The sequence below is a fragment of the Enhydra lutris genome, unplaced genomic scaffold (genome assembly GCF_002288905.1).
Source record: "Enhydra lutris kenyoni isolate GAN:26980312 unplaced genomic scaffold, ASM228890v2 scaffoldscaffold4, whole genome shotgun sequence".
Classification (NCBI taxonomy): domain Eukaryota; kingdom Metazoa; phylum Chordata; class Mammalia; order Carnivora; family Mustelidae; genus Enhydra; species Enhydra lutris.
This window is the reverse complement of record NW_019154088.1, coordinates 49,290,547-49,308,246: the sequence shown is the minus strand read 5'-3', so window position 1 is coordinate 49,308,246 and position 17,700 is coordinate 49,290,547. Positions and strand designations below refer to the sequence as shown.

At 43.7% G+C, this 17,700-nt stretch overlaps 1 protein-coding gene across 1 annotated transcript; it reads right to left on the bottom strand.

Annotated features, from left to right (window-relative positions):
* Nucleotides 1-2,389: 2,389 nt before the first annotated feature.
* LOC111140628 (prostaglandin D2 receptor) lies at nt 2,390-11,002 on the bottom strand. Its single transcript, XM_022492825.1, has 3 exons — nt 10,166-11,002; nt 3,244-3,507; nt 2,390-2,531 (listed from the first exon to the last, which is right to left on the bottom strand). The coding sequence occupies exons 1-2, from the start codon at nt 11,000-11,002 to the stop codon at nt 3,268-3,270; spliced, it is 1,077 nt and encodes a 358-aa protein (XP_022348533.1). The 3' UTR covers nt 2,390-2,531; nt 3,244-3,267.
* Between the last annotated feature and the right edge of the window lie 6,698 nt (nt 11,003-17,700).

The following is a 17,700-nucleotide window of genomic DNA, read 5'->3' as shown; positions in this document are numbered from 1 at the left end:
TAATTCTCGTGTTTGTGTGTGTGTTTACAATTGATCCTTGAACACAGTGAGTTAGGGACGCAAACTCCGCCCCTATAGTCAAAAACTCATGTGTAACTTTTGACTCCCCAAAAACTTAGCTATGAATACCCTACTGCTGACTGGAAGCCTTACAGATAACCTGAAGAGTCAATTAACACTTATATTGTATGTTATATGTTATAAACTGTATTCTTACAATAATAACTTTTTCTTAAATTTTTTTGTATGTCTAGTCTACACAGTTCGTCAGTGACTTTTTCCAAATTGTTGCAAATATCCAAACATTTTTCCAATATATTTGTTGAAAAGAAATCCACAAATCAGTGGACTTGCACAGTTTAAACTTGTCTTGTTTAAAGACCAACTGTATAGTATTTCTGGTTTGTTTTAATCCTTGTTCGTCTTTAGATGGTTTCCTTTTCATATTTTTCCTATAATACATAATGCTACAAAGAAGAGTTTAGCACATAACTAAGACAGCTCCTCTGATTATTCTAGAGAATTCTAGAGTGGGATTACTGGAATGGTAGAAAAGAACACTTAGATTCTTGTTACATGCTGTTGGGTTGCTATCCAGAAAAGGTGGTCAAATTTATAAACTCACCAGTCATGTTCCTCTTACTTAAAAACAGCCTCTCTCTTATTAAGGCTCATAAACTCGGGGGATTTTGTCCTTGATAATTTGATTTTAGTTGTGCATTTCTTTGATTAGACTGGAAATTTTTCTACATTATTAAACATATGTAGTTCTCCTTTTATAAACTCTTTCTTGGGGTCTTTCAGCTAGAGTCAAACTTGTTACTTGTTTTCAATAGTTGACTTAAGCATCCTGTCACTGTGAAGTTCTCTTGACATCCTCCACACAACCATTAGTTCACACCTCCTCTTCTGTGGACTGTGTGTGCACATCTACTCCTGGACTCCTGGACTCTGCTATAACCGCTTATGCTGTGTGTCCCCCCCTACTCAAGAACAAGAAACTCCCGGGCCAGGGCTGCGTCCTATGTATTCTTTTCCTCGGCCCCTAACCAATTGCCTGGCACAAGGTATGAGTCAATGAAAACATATTTAATGATCTAATGAATAAATGAAAAGACTTAAAAGACCATTGAAGAGCTGACTTCTAACTTCACATGGATTTCATCAGGATGGTATAATCTACATTTTGTATTTATCAGAAAGCATCACCAAGGGATGCCTGGGTGGCTCGTCCATTGAGCGTCCGCCTTTGGCTCAGGTCATGATCCCAGGGTCCTGGGATTGAGTCCCACATCGGGCTCACTGCTCAGTGGGGAGCCTCCTTCTCCTTCTGCCTGCTGCTCCCTTGTCTGTGCTCTCTCTCTCTGACAAATAAAATGAATAAAATCTTAAAAAAAAAAAAAAAAGGATCACTAAGTTCCCTGGATAAAGCTACTCTTTAGAGTAGCTTTGTTTAGAGTAATAGAAATGTGAATAAAAGAGCATATAAAAGTTCACACATTAAAAATTCACACTGTTAAACTGCTAGAGAATGAAATACTCCTGGCAACTGTTTATTCAGAAAAGAAAGCTAAACACGTTTCTTTCATTTAAAGAAACTTCCTCTGCAAGATACTATAAAATTGTTTTTATTGATTCATCTGATAGCTTGATAGTTACCATAGTTAACCTTCCAAAAGGAAAACACACAAAAAAAGAGGTACTTCCTCTGACAATACAACACATATTATATTTACACATTAAATATACAAGTGAAAGTTAAACTTGAAAACAAATGCACTTTTTGTCATGTGATACTGTAAATTACAGCTTGTATATTCCTGATTTGGCCATTTCACAGTTTTGCTATACCACACACAAACACACACACACATATATCCAAGTTAATATATTTCTGAGACAAACCAGAGGTTTGCTCTCTGGGGTTCTCAGTGGGGTTGCTTCTAAGCTGGAAATAAGGCAAATATTCTTATCTTCGGAAGGGATGGCTGAGTGGGGGTCCTGGGACTATTCAAATGTACCAGCTCTCCAGCTCAGAGTCTGAGTGTGTTGGAGTACAAAGGGACCCCAGAGCAGCTGAAAATTAATATTCCCCATATGTTCTTTTACCAAAGGTGGAAGTTCTTACCTACAAACTGGGCTTAGAGTTTCTTGTTTGGTTTATTAGCCACAGCTGTATTTTCCCCTCTTCTTCCTTTTGGCTGTAGTGTTGTAAACCTTTGTAAACATGTAAATGTACGATTAAAGTGCTTGATTATGCTCAGTTTGAGCCACATCCTGCTCTAGGTTTGAAAGCACAGCTCTCAGGAACCTCAACATGATCTCACGGTTTCCACAAAGAGCAGAATAATGGCTGTTAATAGGTAGACTTTAAGGTTGTTGTTACCACCTACCCTCGAACGAGGTTGACTGAGTCCTGGGTGGGCTTTACTCTGTGTTGAATACCCGGTTGCCTCATGCAGCCAAATGCAGTAAACAGGATTCTCTGGTAAGTCATACATCCCGGTTTTTCAAAGAAGCATAGATCCCTCCTGCAAAGAATCCGTCAATGTGATAAACTTATAAAATGAAGTTTCCAGAAATTGGAACATTTTGTAACCCACTCCCAAATTTGGATACCTCAACACCCAAGAACCTAGACTCCAAAAGAGGAAAAACTAATTTTTCTTCTCTGGGCTGTAGTCACACCCTGCCTTGTGTCTACTTGTTTATGGATCTCCTCCCTACATGAGCCTCCAGAGGGTGGCTGGGAAAGTCTCTCCAAACCCTGACCTGGCTGTATTCCCCACCTCACTTCTCTGTGGAGCTTCTGTAATTCAGGCTATTGTCATACAGAGTAAACAAATCAGGTTTCACTAGAAATGAAGAGGGTAAGAAATTTTAAGAACACATATCACATAATTGTGAACAGTGGTGTTTCTTTGGGATTTGAATAAAGACCCTGAGGTCTCTAGACCTCTTTAAAAAATTAGGGACTCCAAGCACAAACATTGGGACAATTAATGTCATCACTTTAAGACTTTTAACAGGTTACAATATGTGAAATTGTAGTTGCTGTTAAGAATTCGAAAACATCTACTGGACCGGCTCATGAGCAGAAAGTGAACACACACTGTTAAAGATGTTATCATATAGTTTTAAAAATACATTTTGATGTTTTGTTATAGGACATAACTTAAATTTTAAGTTCTTTTCTTTAAACATGGTTCTTTGACAGAAAATGTAACATATTCCTCAGCTTACCAGAGACTGGGTAGTAAAACAGTGTCACAGACTGGACTCCATGTTAGTTCGGCAGGAATTGCTGGGCCAATTTCTGTACATTAGAGGCCTTATGAAAATCTTGTGAAAAAACAACCGAAATACTGGTGTTCTGAAAATTATGAAAATCCAAGGGTCCACAATGGAGATTACAGAGAGAAAACGCAAGGCTTGGAGGTCTTCCATTTCTTCAAAGTTTCCATCTTTCTCATGGACAGTTTTAAATGCTCCATAGTAAGCACGATACTGTTTTAAAGAAAAACATTCCATTATGATATTGAAAGGTTGATGGAAGAAACAAATGCACTTAACCTTACTTTAAAAACATTAATTTTGTATGAACATGGCAACTTGGTTTGGAAGATTCATCTTGGATAGATGTATTAGCCGCAAAATCTACTGCGGTGATGGGGGTGAGTGAGGCGGCCAGCAGATGCAGGGCTGAGCTGAAGGGGAGTAGAAGGGAGGTACTCCTGGGAGCCCTGGTCTCAGGCCCTGGAGGCTGTTCTGCCTGCTGTGATGCTGCAGGCCTGGAGTGTCCAGGTCCCCGCCACGCAGAGGAAGAGCTGAGGTGGGGCATATCCAGTCCACTGAATTTTTTTTTAAGATTTTATTTATTTATTTATTTGTCAGAGAGAGAGAGAGAGAGCGAGCGAGCGCTTGCGCGTGCACACACAAGCAGGGAGAGCAGCAGGCAGAGGGAGAAGCAGGCCTCCCGCTGAGCAAGGACCACCCCCTACCCCCCCGCCCCCGAAGTCAAAGTCGGGCTCCATCCCAGGATCTCCAGACCATGACCTGAGCCAAAGGCAGAGGCTTTACTGACTCAGGTGCCCCAGTCTACCAAACCTTTTACAAACAGGGTCAGCACACTCCCCAAAACACAGAGGTTCTCTTTTCTTCCGTTCTCCTTTCTTTCTTCTGTCTGCTTCCTATCTTCTTATTAGCCCAGAAATAAGCCTTACTTGTGAACGTCACATGTTACGGAGACAACGATACAGAAACTTTTATTCAACATAAAAAGACAGGAAATACTCCAGTAAGATTGGAGGAGACTTATAAAAGGACCTGTTTGACTCCTGTGAATTACTTATTCTTAGAATAATGGTTACCTTTCTGTGGTTGACACCCTCTATTCAGACTAGAACACACACACACACACACATGCACACACACACAGAAATATATAAGCCCACTTATTTGTGCCTGACTGCCCCTATTGTCTTGATCCTGCCTAAGGTGTCTGGCCTCCTTGGAGCCATGCAAACTGCCCTATCCCATGGCTTTACCTGCCATTGAGCCAAAAATGGCAAACACTTCAATTAATACTACAGTTGCCTCCCACTCTGTTGGAGGCCAACTATTCCGTTCCCCATGCTTACTGAGATTCTAAATCCATAATGGGACAAAATGGGCTCTAATGGGACAGAAAATATGTAAACTCAAAATCTGTGGAAGGGGATATGAATAACTGCCCAGACCAGACCCATTTGGGGCAGTTAAGGAATATGGGATGTGTTTTCCCATAATTGTTCCTTACCTTGTGCTCTCATTTTTATAGAGCATTTCAGTAGGCTCAGATATTCCCATCTCATTTCCATTAAGAAGATATAATTCCCATTAAGAAGATATGGGGTACCTGGGTGGCCCAGTCGGTTAAGCCTCTGACTTGGGTGCAGGTCATGATCTCAGGGTCCTAGGATCAAGCCTCATGTTGTGTTCCCCATCAGCAGGGAGTATGGTTGTCTCTTTCCCTTTCCCTTTGCACCTCCCCCCATTTGTGTTCACACACACTCTCTCAAATAAATAAAATCTTAAAAAAAAAAAGATGCATTCATATCTGAATGCCCTCTCCCATCATCATTGATTATATTACTAATAATAATGGCTAGTGCCCATGTAGAGCTTACTATATCCAGGCACTGATCTGAGCATTTTATTTTAAAAACTTCTTTTCACCCTCACAAAAATCCTCTGAAGTAAGGATGATTGTTATCTCCATCTCACAGATGTAGAAACTGAACATTTTACTTTAAAATCTTTTGGATTTTACATGCCCAAATCCTAGCTCCTTTCAAGGTCTGTCTCAAATACTATGCCCTTCAAAGCCTCTTTGAGGTAGTGGCTAAGCCCATTAGCTTTAGAGTCTGACTTTGGGGTTGGATGAAATCCTCTCACCTGCTGTGTGAAATTGGGCAAGTTATTCCATTTCCTCATCTACACAACAGGGAAAACTGTACCTATCTTACTTTTGTAACTGTTAGAAGTCTGAATAAGATGGTATGAGTAAGACCTTGACAACAGGTCCTAGCACATAATAAGAACTCAAAATTTGCTATTTTATCAATTAGTAGTGACTCCTTTTCTCCTCTAAACTCTCTTATGGCCCCAATCACTCCATCCCTCACCCAGTATTCAGCTTTGGTGGGCAGATGTGATATTTTATTTATTTTACATCCCCACAATGAACTATAGTGTCTTGAACATTGTGGGTACCAGCTACATGCTGAATTTGATTAATTGACAATAGGCTCTACACTAAAGCTGATTTAAAAAGCAAATACTTCAGGGTGCCTGGATGGCTCAGTGGGTTAAGCCTCTGCCTTTGGCTTGGGTCATAATCTCAGGGTCCTGGGATTGAGTCCTGCATCCGGCTCTCTGCTCAGCGGAGAGCCTGCTTCCCCCTCTCTCTCTGCCTGCCTCTCTGCCTACTTGTGATTTCTCTCTCTCTCTCTCTCTCTCTCTCTCTCTGTGTTAAATAAATAAATAAAATCTTTAAAAAAAAAAAAGGCAAATACTTCATATAAGTTTGTTTTTACATTTGCTCCTTCCTCTTGAAAGTGGAGGGCAGGGGCGCCTGGGTGGCTCAGTGGGTTAAAGCCTCTGCCTTCGGCTCAGGTCATGATCCCAGGGTCCTGGGATCGAGCCCCGCATCGGGCTCTCTGCTCACCAGGGAGCCTGCTTCCTCCTCTCTCTCTCTCTGCCTGCCTCTCTGTCTACTTGTGATCTCTGTCTGCCAAAAAAATAAATAAAATCTTTAAAAAAAAAAAAAAAAAAAAAGAAAGTGGAGGGCAGCCTAAAACAATTCCAACTATTTCAGAATACTTGATTAGTTGGGATCTGAGTAATGAAATGACATCTACATAACTAGAATCATTTTATTTCTATGCACTATATATCCATGTCAATTCTATTGCATATAATTAGGTTATCTGTATTTTCAAGTCACCTGATTTATATTAGAAATGTATTGTTCTACACCTGGCTTTTTAATTTTATTTTTATTTTTAGAGTTTACTAAAAACATGACAATAATTTATTTATTTATGACAGTGATCTAAGTACATATCCTATTAATTCTGAAAAAGGTATCAATGTGAACATAATTTAGACTTTCAAAAAACCTCTGTTGCTCAATACTATCCTCTAGAACACACTTTATAAACTGCTCCTATAAAAGATGGCTAGATTAGTGAATAACCTCAGAATATACACCCCACATGTTTAAAGTAGTTCAATTTACACAGAGAATTGGTGTGAGAAGAGCTCCCTCTATTGGATCTGAGAGTCCATGAAAAAATGTTGCTGTTGTCAATTTGCTTGAGACTCATGCAGCTGGACATCCCTGATGAGGAGAGCTCTCTGGATTCTAATGCCCCTTCCACCCAGTTTATCCATCACAACACCCTAGACCTCATCTTCTGCTCTAGTTGCTCTGGTTGAAATCCAGTTTCAACCCTTTTCCCTGGGCCCATGGCTTGCCCACCATCCCTTACATACCTCTATCAGTTTCCTTTGAAAGGAGCATCCCACCCATTCTTTTTGCCCACCTGAATGAAATACATACATGAGTCATCTCAACACATGCAGGATGTCCTCCATCACATCTCTGACTCCATGGATTTGGATATATGCAATTACACAAGCTCATACTTATCTTCTCCTGGCTTGTCAATCTCTCAAGCTATTATGTCCAATTTATCATTAGATCCCTCTCTCATCTGTCCCCGCTCCCCTACCAACCTCCAATATGTCGTAGATCTCTAAGGTAAAATTAATTTTGATGAAAATACGTTTTATGCATTAGAGAATGTACTGCAAACAACTTCTAAAGCTGATCCCATGTATTTTCTTCCTGAGAAAGTTTTCAAGGTGGAAATTTGAAAATTCAATTTGGGGAAGTATCTTGCTCTAATGCAGCATTATAGCAAAATTAATTTAAAATATCAAACCCCAGCACACTTTTCATTAGCTTAATGAAATACAATATTCATGCTATGAGCAAGGTTTCTTTTTAAGGTTCTTTTCTCCCTTCATATGTAGCCTCAGCGAGGAGCCTGCTTCTCCCTCTCCCACTCCCCCTGCTTATGTTCCCTCTCTTGCTGTCTCACTCTGTCAAATAAATAAATCTTTAAAAAAATAAATAAAACTGAGGTTAGAAAAGATAAATAAGTCACTGTCACAGTTAATAAGGGAAAAAGACTAATTCAAACCCATGTATTATGTTAAAGCCATTATCCTTTCTAGAAAGTTATAGTTCCTGTGAAGAATGCTATCTACATTGCATATCTTTGGAATGTTATATTATAAAATCATTTTCAAATCCATTATTTCCTTCCATCTTCACAATTCCCTATAAGTCAGTTATTCAAGTCCCCTGAGAGACATGTCCAAATGCAATGTTCTTGTATTAGGCTCTATTATGTTCTTTTCTGCATTATTATTACTAAGACATTCAAACTGAGGACATAATATCCATGCATTTGGCTACTGTCTGCTTTTTCACAGCACAGGTAAGTAAGGCTATGAGTTTAGAGCACAGGTCTGCAAACATTCTCTGTAAAGAGCCCAAGAGTAAATATTTTAAGTTTTATAGATCAAGGGGCAAATGGTGAATATTTGGTAGGTATTTTTATAACAAGAGCGAAAACACATTTCCACAACTTTCATTGATGAAATTTAAAATGTAATAATAATTAAGCACTTTTGGGATGCCTGGGTGGCTCAGTTGGTTAAGCAGCTGCTTTTGGCTTGGGTCATGATCCCAGCGTCCTGGGATCGAGTCCCACATCTCACATCTCCCTCAGCCTCTGCCTGCCATTCTGCTGCCTGTGCTTACACTCTCTCTCCCCGATAAATAAGTATATAAAATCTTTAAAAAATTAATTAAGTACTTTGGGGGGTAATTCATATCTACTATGGAGAAAAACTAAAATCTTTTCTTTTTCTTGAAATAGTATTTGAGTTAATTGGGGCTTAGAGTTCCTGTTCCTGTACACTATCATCAAATTGATTGCAAAATCGATTCATTTGTCAAAACTATTCTTAATTTCATTCACTATACAAAAACAGCAGTAGGATAAATTTGGACTGTGGACTGTGGTTTGCCAAGATTAGATTCCTGGACCAGCAGCTTTTTACCTCACCTGGGAACTTGTTAAAATAAGAATCCTGGGGCGCCTGGGTGGCTCAGTGGGTTAAACCTCCGCCTTCGGGTCAGGTCACGGTCTCAGGATCCTGGGATCAAGCCCCTCATCCGCATCCAGGGCTCTCTGCTCAGCAGGGAGCCTGCTTCCCCCTCTCTCTCTCTGCCTACCTGTGATCCCTCTCTGTTAGTCAAATAAATAAATAAAATCGTTTAAAAAACATAAGAATCCTTCAAAAATACCTAAATCAGAAACTCTGGAGGGTAGGGCCCAACCAGCCCGACTGGTGATTCCCAGCAGGCTAAAGTTCGAGAACTACTGCTAAATATCTACGTCAGTATATTTTCTATACATAGAAATATAGATTTGTACATTTTTGGTAATTCTGATCTTAACCCTGCATGATGATGCTACAAACAACTCTTCTCCCACATATCAAGGCCTTCGTTTAAGGAAAATCATTGTATTTCACCTTTATCCAACCTTGAAAGTGACATCCAAGATTGCTGCATTGCCATAAGAAACTTAACATTTCTATTCACAGAAGTCTCAGCGTTCAAAGGCGCTGAACAGGCAATGAATTTATTTAAATGTTGTTCATGTTGAACAAGTACACTGGGGCTGGGGGAGAGGAGCAACCCTCAAAAAGACTTCTCAGCATCAGCGGCTGCCAGAAGTCTTTGCCCGGACGCCAGCGGGAGATGCCTTCAAAACACGTCGGTAATTCAATCTCCACCACCAACCCCGTCTGTAAACTGAAACTCGAGATAATGACTTTCATGTCACCTCGCTAGACTAGACAAGCACAAGACCTGTCAAGGCAGGTTATCAAAACGAACCCCCTGGCTGAACCGTATCTACACACCTGCTTGTCCAAACAGCCTCTCCGCCCGTACCGCCACCATCCTCCGCGGCGGCAGCACCAGGAACAGCAGCCGCCACTCCTCAAAGTTTCCGTAAGAGTGTTTAAATCTATCTTTAGTCCGTCGTCCCCTGTGCGAATCGCCCTGGCATGATCACACCTTCCCTTACTCTCTTTCCACGTCGACACCTGGGGGAAAACTACCAGGTACCTTAGTCCATATCTGATGCCTTTGAAATCATGGGCGGTTCTAAGAAATAAAGCATTACCTAGCCACCGGGAAAGGACTCGTACTGCCAAGGAGGAACCAAGTTCTGAAGCGCAAAAAAGACCCCGAGATCTTCCCAGAGGGAAGAAGGGAGGAGGGGGTGCTGCTAACCGGAGAAGTTTTGCGGGGCTAGGAAGACACCATCAGACTCGGTCTTCCCCTTCCCTGTTCGGGCTCAACAAATTCTGTTCTGCGTCGTCGGGGCTGTGGAGGGAACCGGATCTGGGGAGCGCCACCACAAACCGTCGCGGCCGAGGGCGCAGCTCCTGCGCGGCGTCCGACACGCTCCACCCTTCCCTCCCGCCCGGCCGAGCTCCAGGGCCCCCAAAGCGTCGGCGCGAAGGGACTCACTATTAAAGGCAGGGAGCACATAGTGAAAAGCACGGTCATGAGGGCCAGCAGCAGCAGGTGGTCCAGCTCCTCCAGGGGCTGCGCGGCCGCCTCCCTGTCGTAGGACCCCGGCTCGACGCGGTCCGGAGTTCCGCAGCGCGGGCGCCGCCGCAGCCGCCGGTGCATGGCGTAGAGGTTGCGCATGGCGCTCAAGTTGCACAGCACGATGGCGAGGACCAGCAGGGCCATGAGGCTGGCGTAGAGCACCGAGTAGCCCAGCACCGACAACGAACGCTCCTCGTGCACCATCTGGATGAAGCACCAGGTGCCGGGACAGTACTGCACGAACTTCCCGAAGCCCACGAAGGGCAGCGCGCAGAAAGCCAGACAGAAGGCGCCGATGACCGGCGCCACGAGCGCGCCGCGGCGCAGGGTGATGTGCTGTCGGTAGAAAAAGGGGTGCCCCAAGGACAGCCAGCACTCCAGGGCCATGGCCAGGAGCTGCAGCGTCGAGGCAAGCCCAAAGAAGGACATGAAGAAGGCGTAGGCTTGGCACAGGGAGCTGCCCGACGCGGGCACCAGTCCCCACAGGCTCCGGTTCTGCGCGTAGGCGGCCAGCACGAAGGGGCTCACGAGGGATTTGCCCAGCAAGTCCGTGATCGTCAGGCCGCACACCAGCACGTAGAAGACCGAGGGCGGCGGGCGCGGCGGGCACGACCCCAGCCCCGAGCGCGCCAGCAGCCCGAGGGCCAGCAGGTTGCCCAGGAGGCCCGCGCTGAAGAGCACCCCGCTCACTGTCGCCGAGTTGCCCTTCTCCACCGAGGTGGTGTTGTGACAGCGGTAGAGCGGCGGCCGCATGGCGGGCAGCGCGGCTGGCAGGAGCGAGGCTGCGGAAGGGCCAGGGCCCGGGCGTCTGCGTGTGGGAACCCCTGGCGGCTCCGCGAGCGGCTCCTGACCGGAGGCTGCGCTGCAGAGGCAGCTCCACGGAAGCGGGGGTGTTCCTCACCATCGGCGCCTCCTATGTAAACCCTCCGGTCACACCCCGCCTCTCGCGGCGGGCCGCGCGCCCGCTTGCGCACCGTGCACGGACATCGCGGATTCCGCGGCAGCCGGGCAAAGATCTCCACGCTGACGCGCCGGCCCCCAGGAGACGCAGCCCTTCGTGCCCAGAGTCGGAAGGAAAGAAACATCGCCAGAGTTTGAGCGCCCAAGATGGGTCCTCCCTACTAGGCAAGAGAACTGCTGGAGTGGAGGGGAGAGAGGCGTGAGGAGGAGGTGGCGGCGGAACTCGTGAGAGGCGCGCGGAGGGGAGGCTGAGAAAAACCACGAGCTTTTGAATTCGTGGAGTAAGGAGGGGTAAAGGTAACCCACAGTTGCATAACACTTAAGCCTGAGTGCCCATCGTCCTCCAGGTCCGTGCGAGCTGAACAATAATCTTTACTTATTAAGTGAGGAAAGTGAGACCTCGGGTGGTTAAGTTCTCTTTGCCCAAGGTAACAGAGCCAGTAAGGGCGGAAATGGACCTGGAACCCGGATCTTGTGTTTGTAGAGTCCATCGGTCCTGCTTCCATGCCTTCTCCTCTGGAGAGGTTGGCTAGATTTCAGGGAAGTGGCTCCAGGAAAAACCAAGAAGAGATGCCAGCCTTGGGTACCATGAATCGCAGTGGCTGTGTGTAGACGGTAGAAGGAGTATAGGTAAGAGCACTAACGCTGTTTATCATATAGACCTGGGTTCGAGTCCTGCTTCTGCCTGTCGCTTACTGCTTTTGTGTCCCTGAGGGACTTGCTTAACTTCTCAAGAAGTAACCTCTAGCCAGCCTGCTTGGATTTTCTGAGGCGTAGGGATAACTGGTAAAGTGCGGACACCTAGGAAGTGCTCGTTACAATGCAGTTGGGATTCTCACCTGTTTTAGGAAGTCTGTTTTAGTAGCAGAAATTAAACTGCAGTTTTTAGCATGGATTTTGAAGCCAGAAAACAGTAGACTTGATTTAGAGCTTTCTCACTCTGTTTTGTGACTACTGGAAAGCATTTGTTCCCTTGCATCATAGAGGCAAGGGAGTTCATGCTGATAAGTGTGATTTCTTTCTTTAACCCTTAATAAGGTGGGAGAGCAACTGGCTTTGAGTGTGGAATTTGAGTGGGATTACTGGGACCATATTACACAAACAAGTAGATTATGCTTGGTTTCAAGAACCTCATTCTTATGACCAGTGCCTGTTTTGATGGATAGATTGAGGGGGAGGGAGCAGGACTCTTGACCTTCGATGTGAAAGCCAGAGAAGCTGCCTCCAGGCTGAAAGCTTGGCTGGAAATACAGGCCATGGGGTAGAGATGAGAGTCCAAGCTTTGGAATTGGATAGTTCTGGAATTGGATAGCTGTGGCGCTGGGTTAGTTTACTCAATCTCTCTAAGTAAATCTCCTTGCAAATAGGATATGGGATTTATGCCGACCTCCTAGAGTTGTTGTGAAGTTGCAAAAACCCAATGCGTTTGGCAGAGAGTAATAATAACAATAATAATAACATCCGTGAACATTAATAGGCCCTTATACATGCTAGGCACTTTCAAATCTTTACACATCTGTTGATTCAATTAATAGAGAGCCTTCTGTGGGATAAGCTCTCTGGTCTTCTACCTTCTTCTACTCATCCCCACCTCCAGCTCTTAATGAAGATGATGGGTTTAGAAGACCACCACTTGAGTTGATGAAGTGGAAGAAGGAGCAGACTTTAAAACCAAAAGACACAAAATCTGATGACATCTGAGGTCTCCTTTCCAGACAGGCACACACACATACACATAAGCACACACACACATTTCACACTAATTATAGTGTGTTCCTAGTTTCCTGAAGTCCCACTGTGGTGCCCAGAGGAGGCCCAATGGACTCTAGCTTAGGAAACTTCCTCTAAGGATGTTGTCCAGTGGTGTTCTCTGAAGCATATCTACTCCACTTCTTTGCAGCCTTGTTGTTCTGTTACAGCTGTCTTCACCTCTGTACAAGATTAGTGCACAGGGAGAGGGGAGCCCACAAACGTAAGCAACTTTTTAGAAACAACTCCAAAGAGTGACTGAAGGGAGAGCTGTGATCCTTGATAGTGTTTATATATGTCATGCTTCAAAGGTTGATGGCCTTGCATGGGTATAATTCAGGAAACCACATGTTTCCTCCTGGCTAACATAGCTGGCCTTTACCATGGTTTCCGGCTGCTTTCCTGCCCACTTCACTGTTATTAACCCTGCTCAGTTCTCAGGCTTTACTTCAGGGTCTCCTAAGAATTCTGATTTTACAGATTTACTGTTCAGGCAAGAAAAGTGTAATTTGTTCACGCATCATGCATTTTTTGTGCTCGCTCTTTGGTGCCAGGCATCGCAGTGAGGGATGTGGGCACTGAGCAGGGCACAGCAAATCAAGGAAGGCCGATATCATGTCCTGTGAATTTTATATGGTTACAAATTTTTATATCAGTTTTCAGAGTAATATGCTAAACTTTTTTTTCCAGTAAGAAGAAAACTTTTTTTTAAAGATTTTATTTATTTATTTGGCAGACAGAGATCACAAGTAGGCAAAGAGACAGGCAGAGAGAGAGGAAGGGAAGCAGGCTCCCTGCTGAGTAGAGAGCCCGATGTGGGGTTCGATTCCAGGACCCTGGGATCATGACCTGGGCCGAAGGCAGAGACTTTAACCCACTGAGCCACCCAGGTGCCCCCAAGAAGAAAACTTTTAATGAAAATATCTTGGGCCCAGTTATACAGTAAATTATCTTCATTATTTGCAGAGCTGCACTAGGCAGCTTAATTGGCTTATAAAACAATCTGGAAAAATATGCATGACATAATGTGAGTGGACAAATCTGAACATATAATTATGACTTTGTAATTGTAGAAGACCTAGAAGTTGACGTAGGCAAAGGAAACATTGACTTAAACTTGAGAAGGGAAGATAGAAAATTTTCTTTTTGGGTTTCTGATATTTCCAATATAGTATCTGCAATAGGTACCTCAAAAGAATTTAAACAGAAAGCAAGTGTATGCTCGTGGCCTGGTTTTAGGAAGGGGAGGAGAAGGAAAAAGAATAGTGTTCCCTAAATCCTTCTTGACTCTGCTTCTCAATCTTATCCATCCCTCAGTCCTAATGAACTGCAAGCAATATTTCAGGTTATGGATTGTGAAAGCAGAGAACGGAGAAGAGGAAAGCTAAAAAGAAAAGAACAAATTAGCTACTAATTTTGGAGTATCTTCTGCATGCTCAAAGCCATGCTGAAGAAGGTTCTTCACATTCAGTAGGTAGGATAGAGCACAGCAGTAGGCTGACGATAGATAAGGTTTTTGGAGTCATACTGTGTGAATTCAACTCTCAGCTTTGCCCCTAAATACTTTCGCATGCTTGAACAATCTTCAACCTTTCTAAACCTCAATTTCCTTTTTTGTAAAAAAAGAGGGGAGGATAGGTAACTGTATTAAACCCGTGGGGTAGTTACATGGCTTAAGTGAAAGATTCTGCAGAGAGCAATAGTTCTCAACATTGGCTGCACTGTATCACCTGGAGAGAGTTTAAACATTTTTGATACTTCAGCATCCCCAGCCAATTAGATCAGACTCCCTGGGGGTGGTTTCCCGGCTTCAGTATTTTTGAAGGTCCCCTGTTGGTTCTGCTGCACAGCAAAGGTGAGAACCACTACTGGTTCATGGCCCTGGGAGGTATGATGCTATGACCAGCTTTGTGCAGTTCTGCCAATGGAGTTAATATTTTCATTCCTGCCAACTGCACCAAAGAAGTTTTTTTATCTCCCTTTTTGCAGGTGAAGAAAATGAGACTCAGGATAATAACTTCTTCAAGCTCACATAACTAATAAGTGATGAGGATAGAATGGCATCTGGGTCTTTTGGATTCCTTAAGCCTCTGCTATGGAGAAAAAGAGGAACACAGAAGATAAGACAGTGAGAGAAAAGGAAAGAACTCTGCTATTCCCTGTGTGTGCCCAGAAGTTGGGAGGCAGAGCTACCAGCGGGATCAGACAGCATTTCAGACTGGCCGGGTAATATCTTGTGACTATGTCAGCACAAATATCATTTCAGCATCTGTTGTTAAAATTTGCAGGTAGTGTAGTCAAGTCTTCATTTTGTCTGATTCTGATTTCAGCTTTATAGGGTCCCCCAAACTGTCATCCAGCAAGAAATTCCATTTTGATGTCTTTTGCTGTCAAAGAGAGAGATTAAATCCTTCAGAGATTCTGGGGAGTGGAAGTACCTTGGCCAACCTCAGTTGACCTTTCATGTCCACATGTAGATCCAAATCCAAATCTCTGTATGTTCAGAGCTTACAGAAAACATACTCCAAGTTTTAGCTTGGCTGTGGCTTAAACCCTGAAGATCAGCATGAATTTTTGAAAATGTCTTTGGGTGATGACCTATGAGTAAATAAATGGTGGAGTAATACATTTTTTAACTCAATTATAGGTTGTGACAGTTCACTGGATCCTGAGGTTTTCTGGTATTTTGCTTGTGGTTCTAAGCGATGTTGCTGGAAGTGTGGCGGGTTCCCTGTGAAGCAGACCCTGACATGGAGATTAGCATGTAGGATAGTTACTAAGGAGGGCTTTTGGATTGACACCGGTGAAAGGGAAGAAACAGAAGCAGGATTGGATGGAGAGATAAGTCATTCTGTGATACAGTTTCAATGAAAGTCTTACCCAAACCCACCAGAAACTAAGAAGCTGAAAGGGGCCCCAGGTTATCCTGAGTTGGAGATGAGGGCCTTTACACCCTTGGGTGGGCCAAGCACTGGGGCCCAAGGGAAGGGCACATGGCCTTGGGTGCAGCCAGGATCTTGAGACAAAGCCGTATTTGTAGGACTCCCCACTGAGCAGGGAGCCTGACAGCTAAGGGCTACGTGTCAGCATCTGGAGGAATAAGTCCTTTTGTTTGGGAGGTGTTCTGTGTGGCACATCACAGTGACCACTACCAGGACAGTGTTGATGGGCAACTCAGCTGAGACCCATGGGCAGTGGCTCTTACACTCCACCTATACTATCTCGGGTTTAGAGGAGCCTGCCTATCTAGACCTTCGGCAAGACAGGTCCTTGACTAGGTGATAGCATTCAACGCTGTTTTTAAATTCATACCATTTTTGATCTAGCTTTCCTTAGCATAGTCTTGAATTTTTATTTCATCTCTTTGTTCACTTAACAATGTTCTTCAGTTTCTTCCCAGAAGTTCCTTACCCTCATCCCTTTACCTAAGTGACCCATTCTCTTGGGCTCTCTCAAATGTCCCATAGCATTTACTATATTGTGTTGTGTGTTTGCATGTTGAGGTGTGATTCTCTCAAGGGAAGGGGTCACGTCTTTTTCAACCTCGTTCTCCCACCCCCATGTCCCAGCACACACCACTAGCACCCAGTAGGATCTCAGTAAATGTTTGCTACATGAATGAATAACCATGATACCTTCTATTTTTCTTTGTCCTGATAAGGCTCTATTCTTGAGTCTTTTTTTTTTTAAGATTTTATTTATTTATTTGACAGAGATCACAAGTAGGCAGAGACGGACAGAGAGAGAGAGATAGAGGAGGAAGCAGGCTCCCCGCCGAGCAGAGAGCCTGATGTGGGGCTCGATCCCAGGACCCTGGGATCATGACCTGAGCCGAAGGCAGAGGCTTTAACCCACTGAACCACCCAGGTGCCCCTCTATTCTTGAGTCTTAAACAATTTTGATCTCTGATAATAAAAAGCTAAGATATTCTTCTGTATTCAACTACCAGGCAGAAAAGCCAGCTCAAATAAAAATAAGTTGCATGCAGATACGAGTCTGGGTCTCAAAACTGTTTCATATACCTGGCTGTGGCTCTGGAGGAAGACCTAAAGGAAATAGTTGTGATTGACTTTTGAAATCAGTAGTTTCTCTGTGTCCATGCTAATTTATATGGAAGGTGAATTATTTAAAATAACACACATTCTTAGTAGGAAAACCTTGAGAACAAACAACTAGAAGAATTGGAAACTTCCAAGTTTAAGGATAAATTATTACTTGCAATATGATTAAGGAGAGAGATGGAGAAGTTATCTGCTTTAAATGTTTCTGTGATCATCTTGTGGTAAATGTGCTCTTAATACAAAGTAATATGAGTCGAACAAACGATAATCTGCAGGTGTGACACCTATCAAGTGTAGTCAGTAAATGTCATTTAAGTGAGGAAATATGGTAAGGGAGTGTTGGAGAAGACTTTGATTTGGAGTCTGCGGAGTGAATGGAATGAGTTGTTGATCAGAGCAGTGAGATAGTGATCTCTGCATGTCTTATAAACCTCATCTGTTTTACTTCTTGTACTTAGCAAAAAATGTGATTATGAAGAACAACCAACAAGTTAAATTTTGCAATTTTGGCTCTTTTGGGGAATTTTTTAATTTTTATTTTTAAAAGGATTTTATTTATTTGAGAGAGAGAGTGAAAGAGAGAGCACAAGCAGGGTGTGGGGCAGAGGGAGAAACAGACTCCCCACTGAGCAGGGAGCCTGATTCAGGGCTCAATCCTGAGATTCTGGGATCATGACCCAA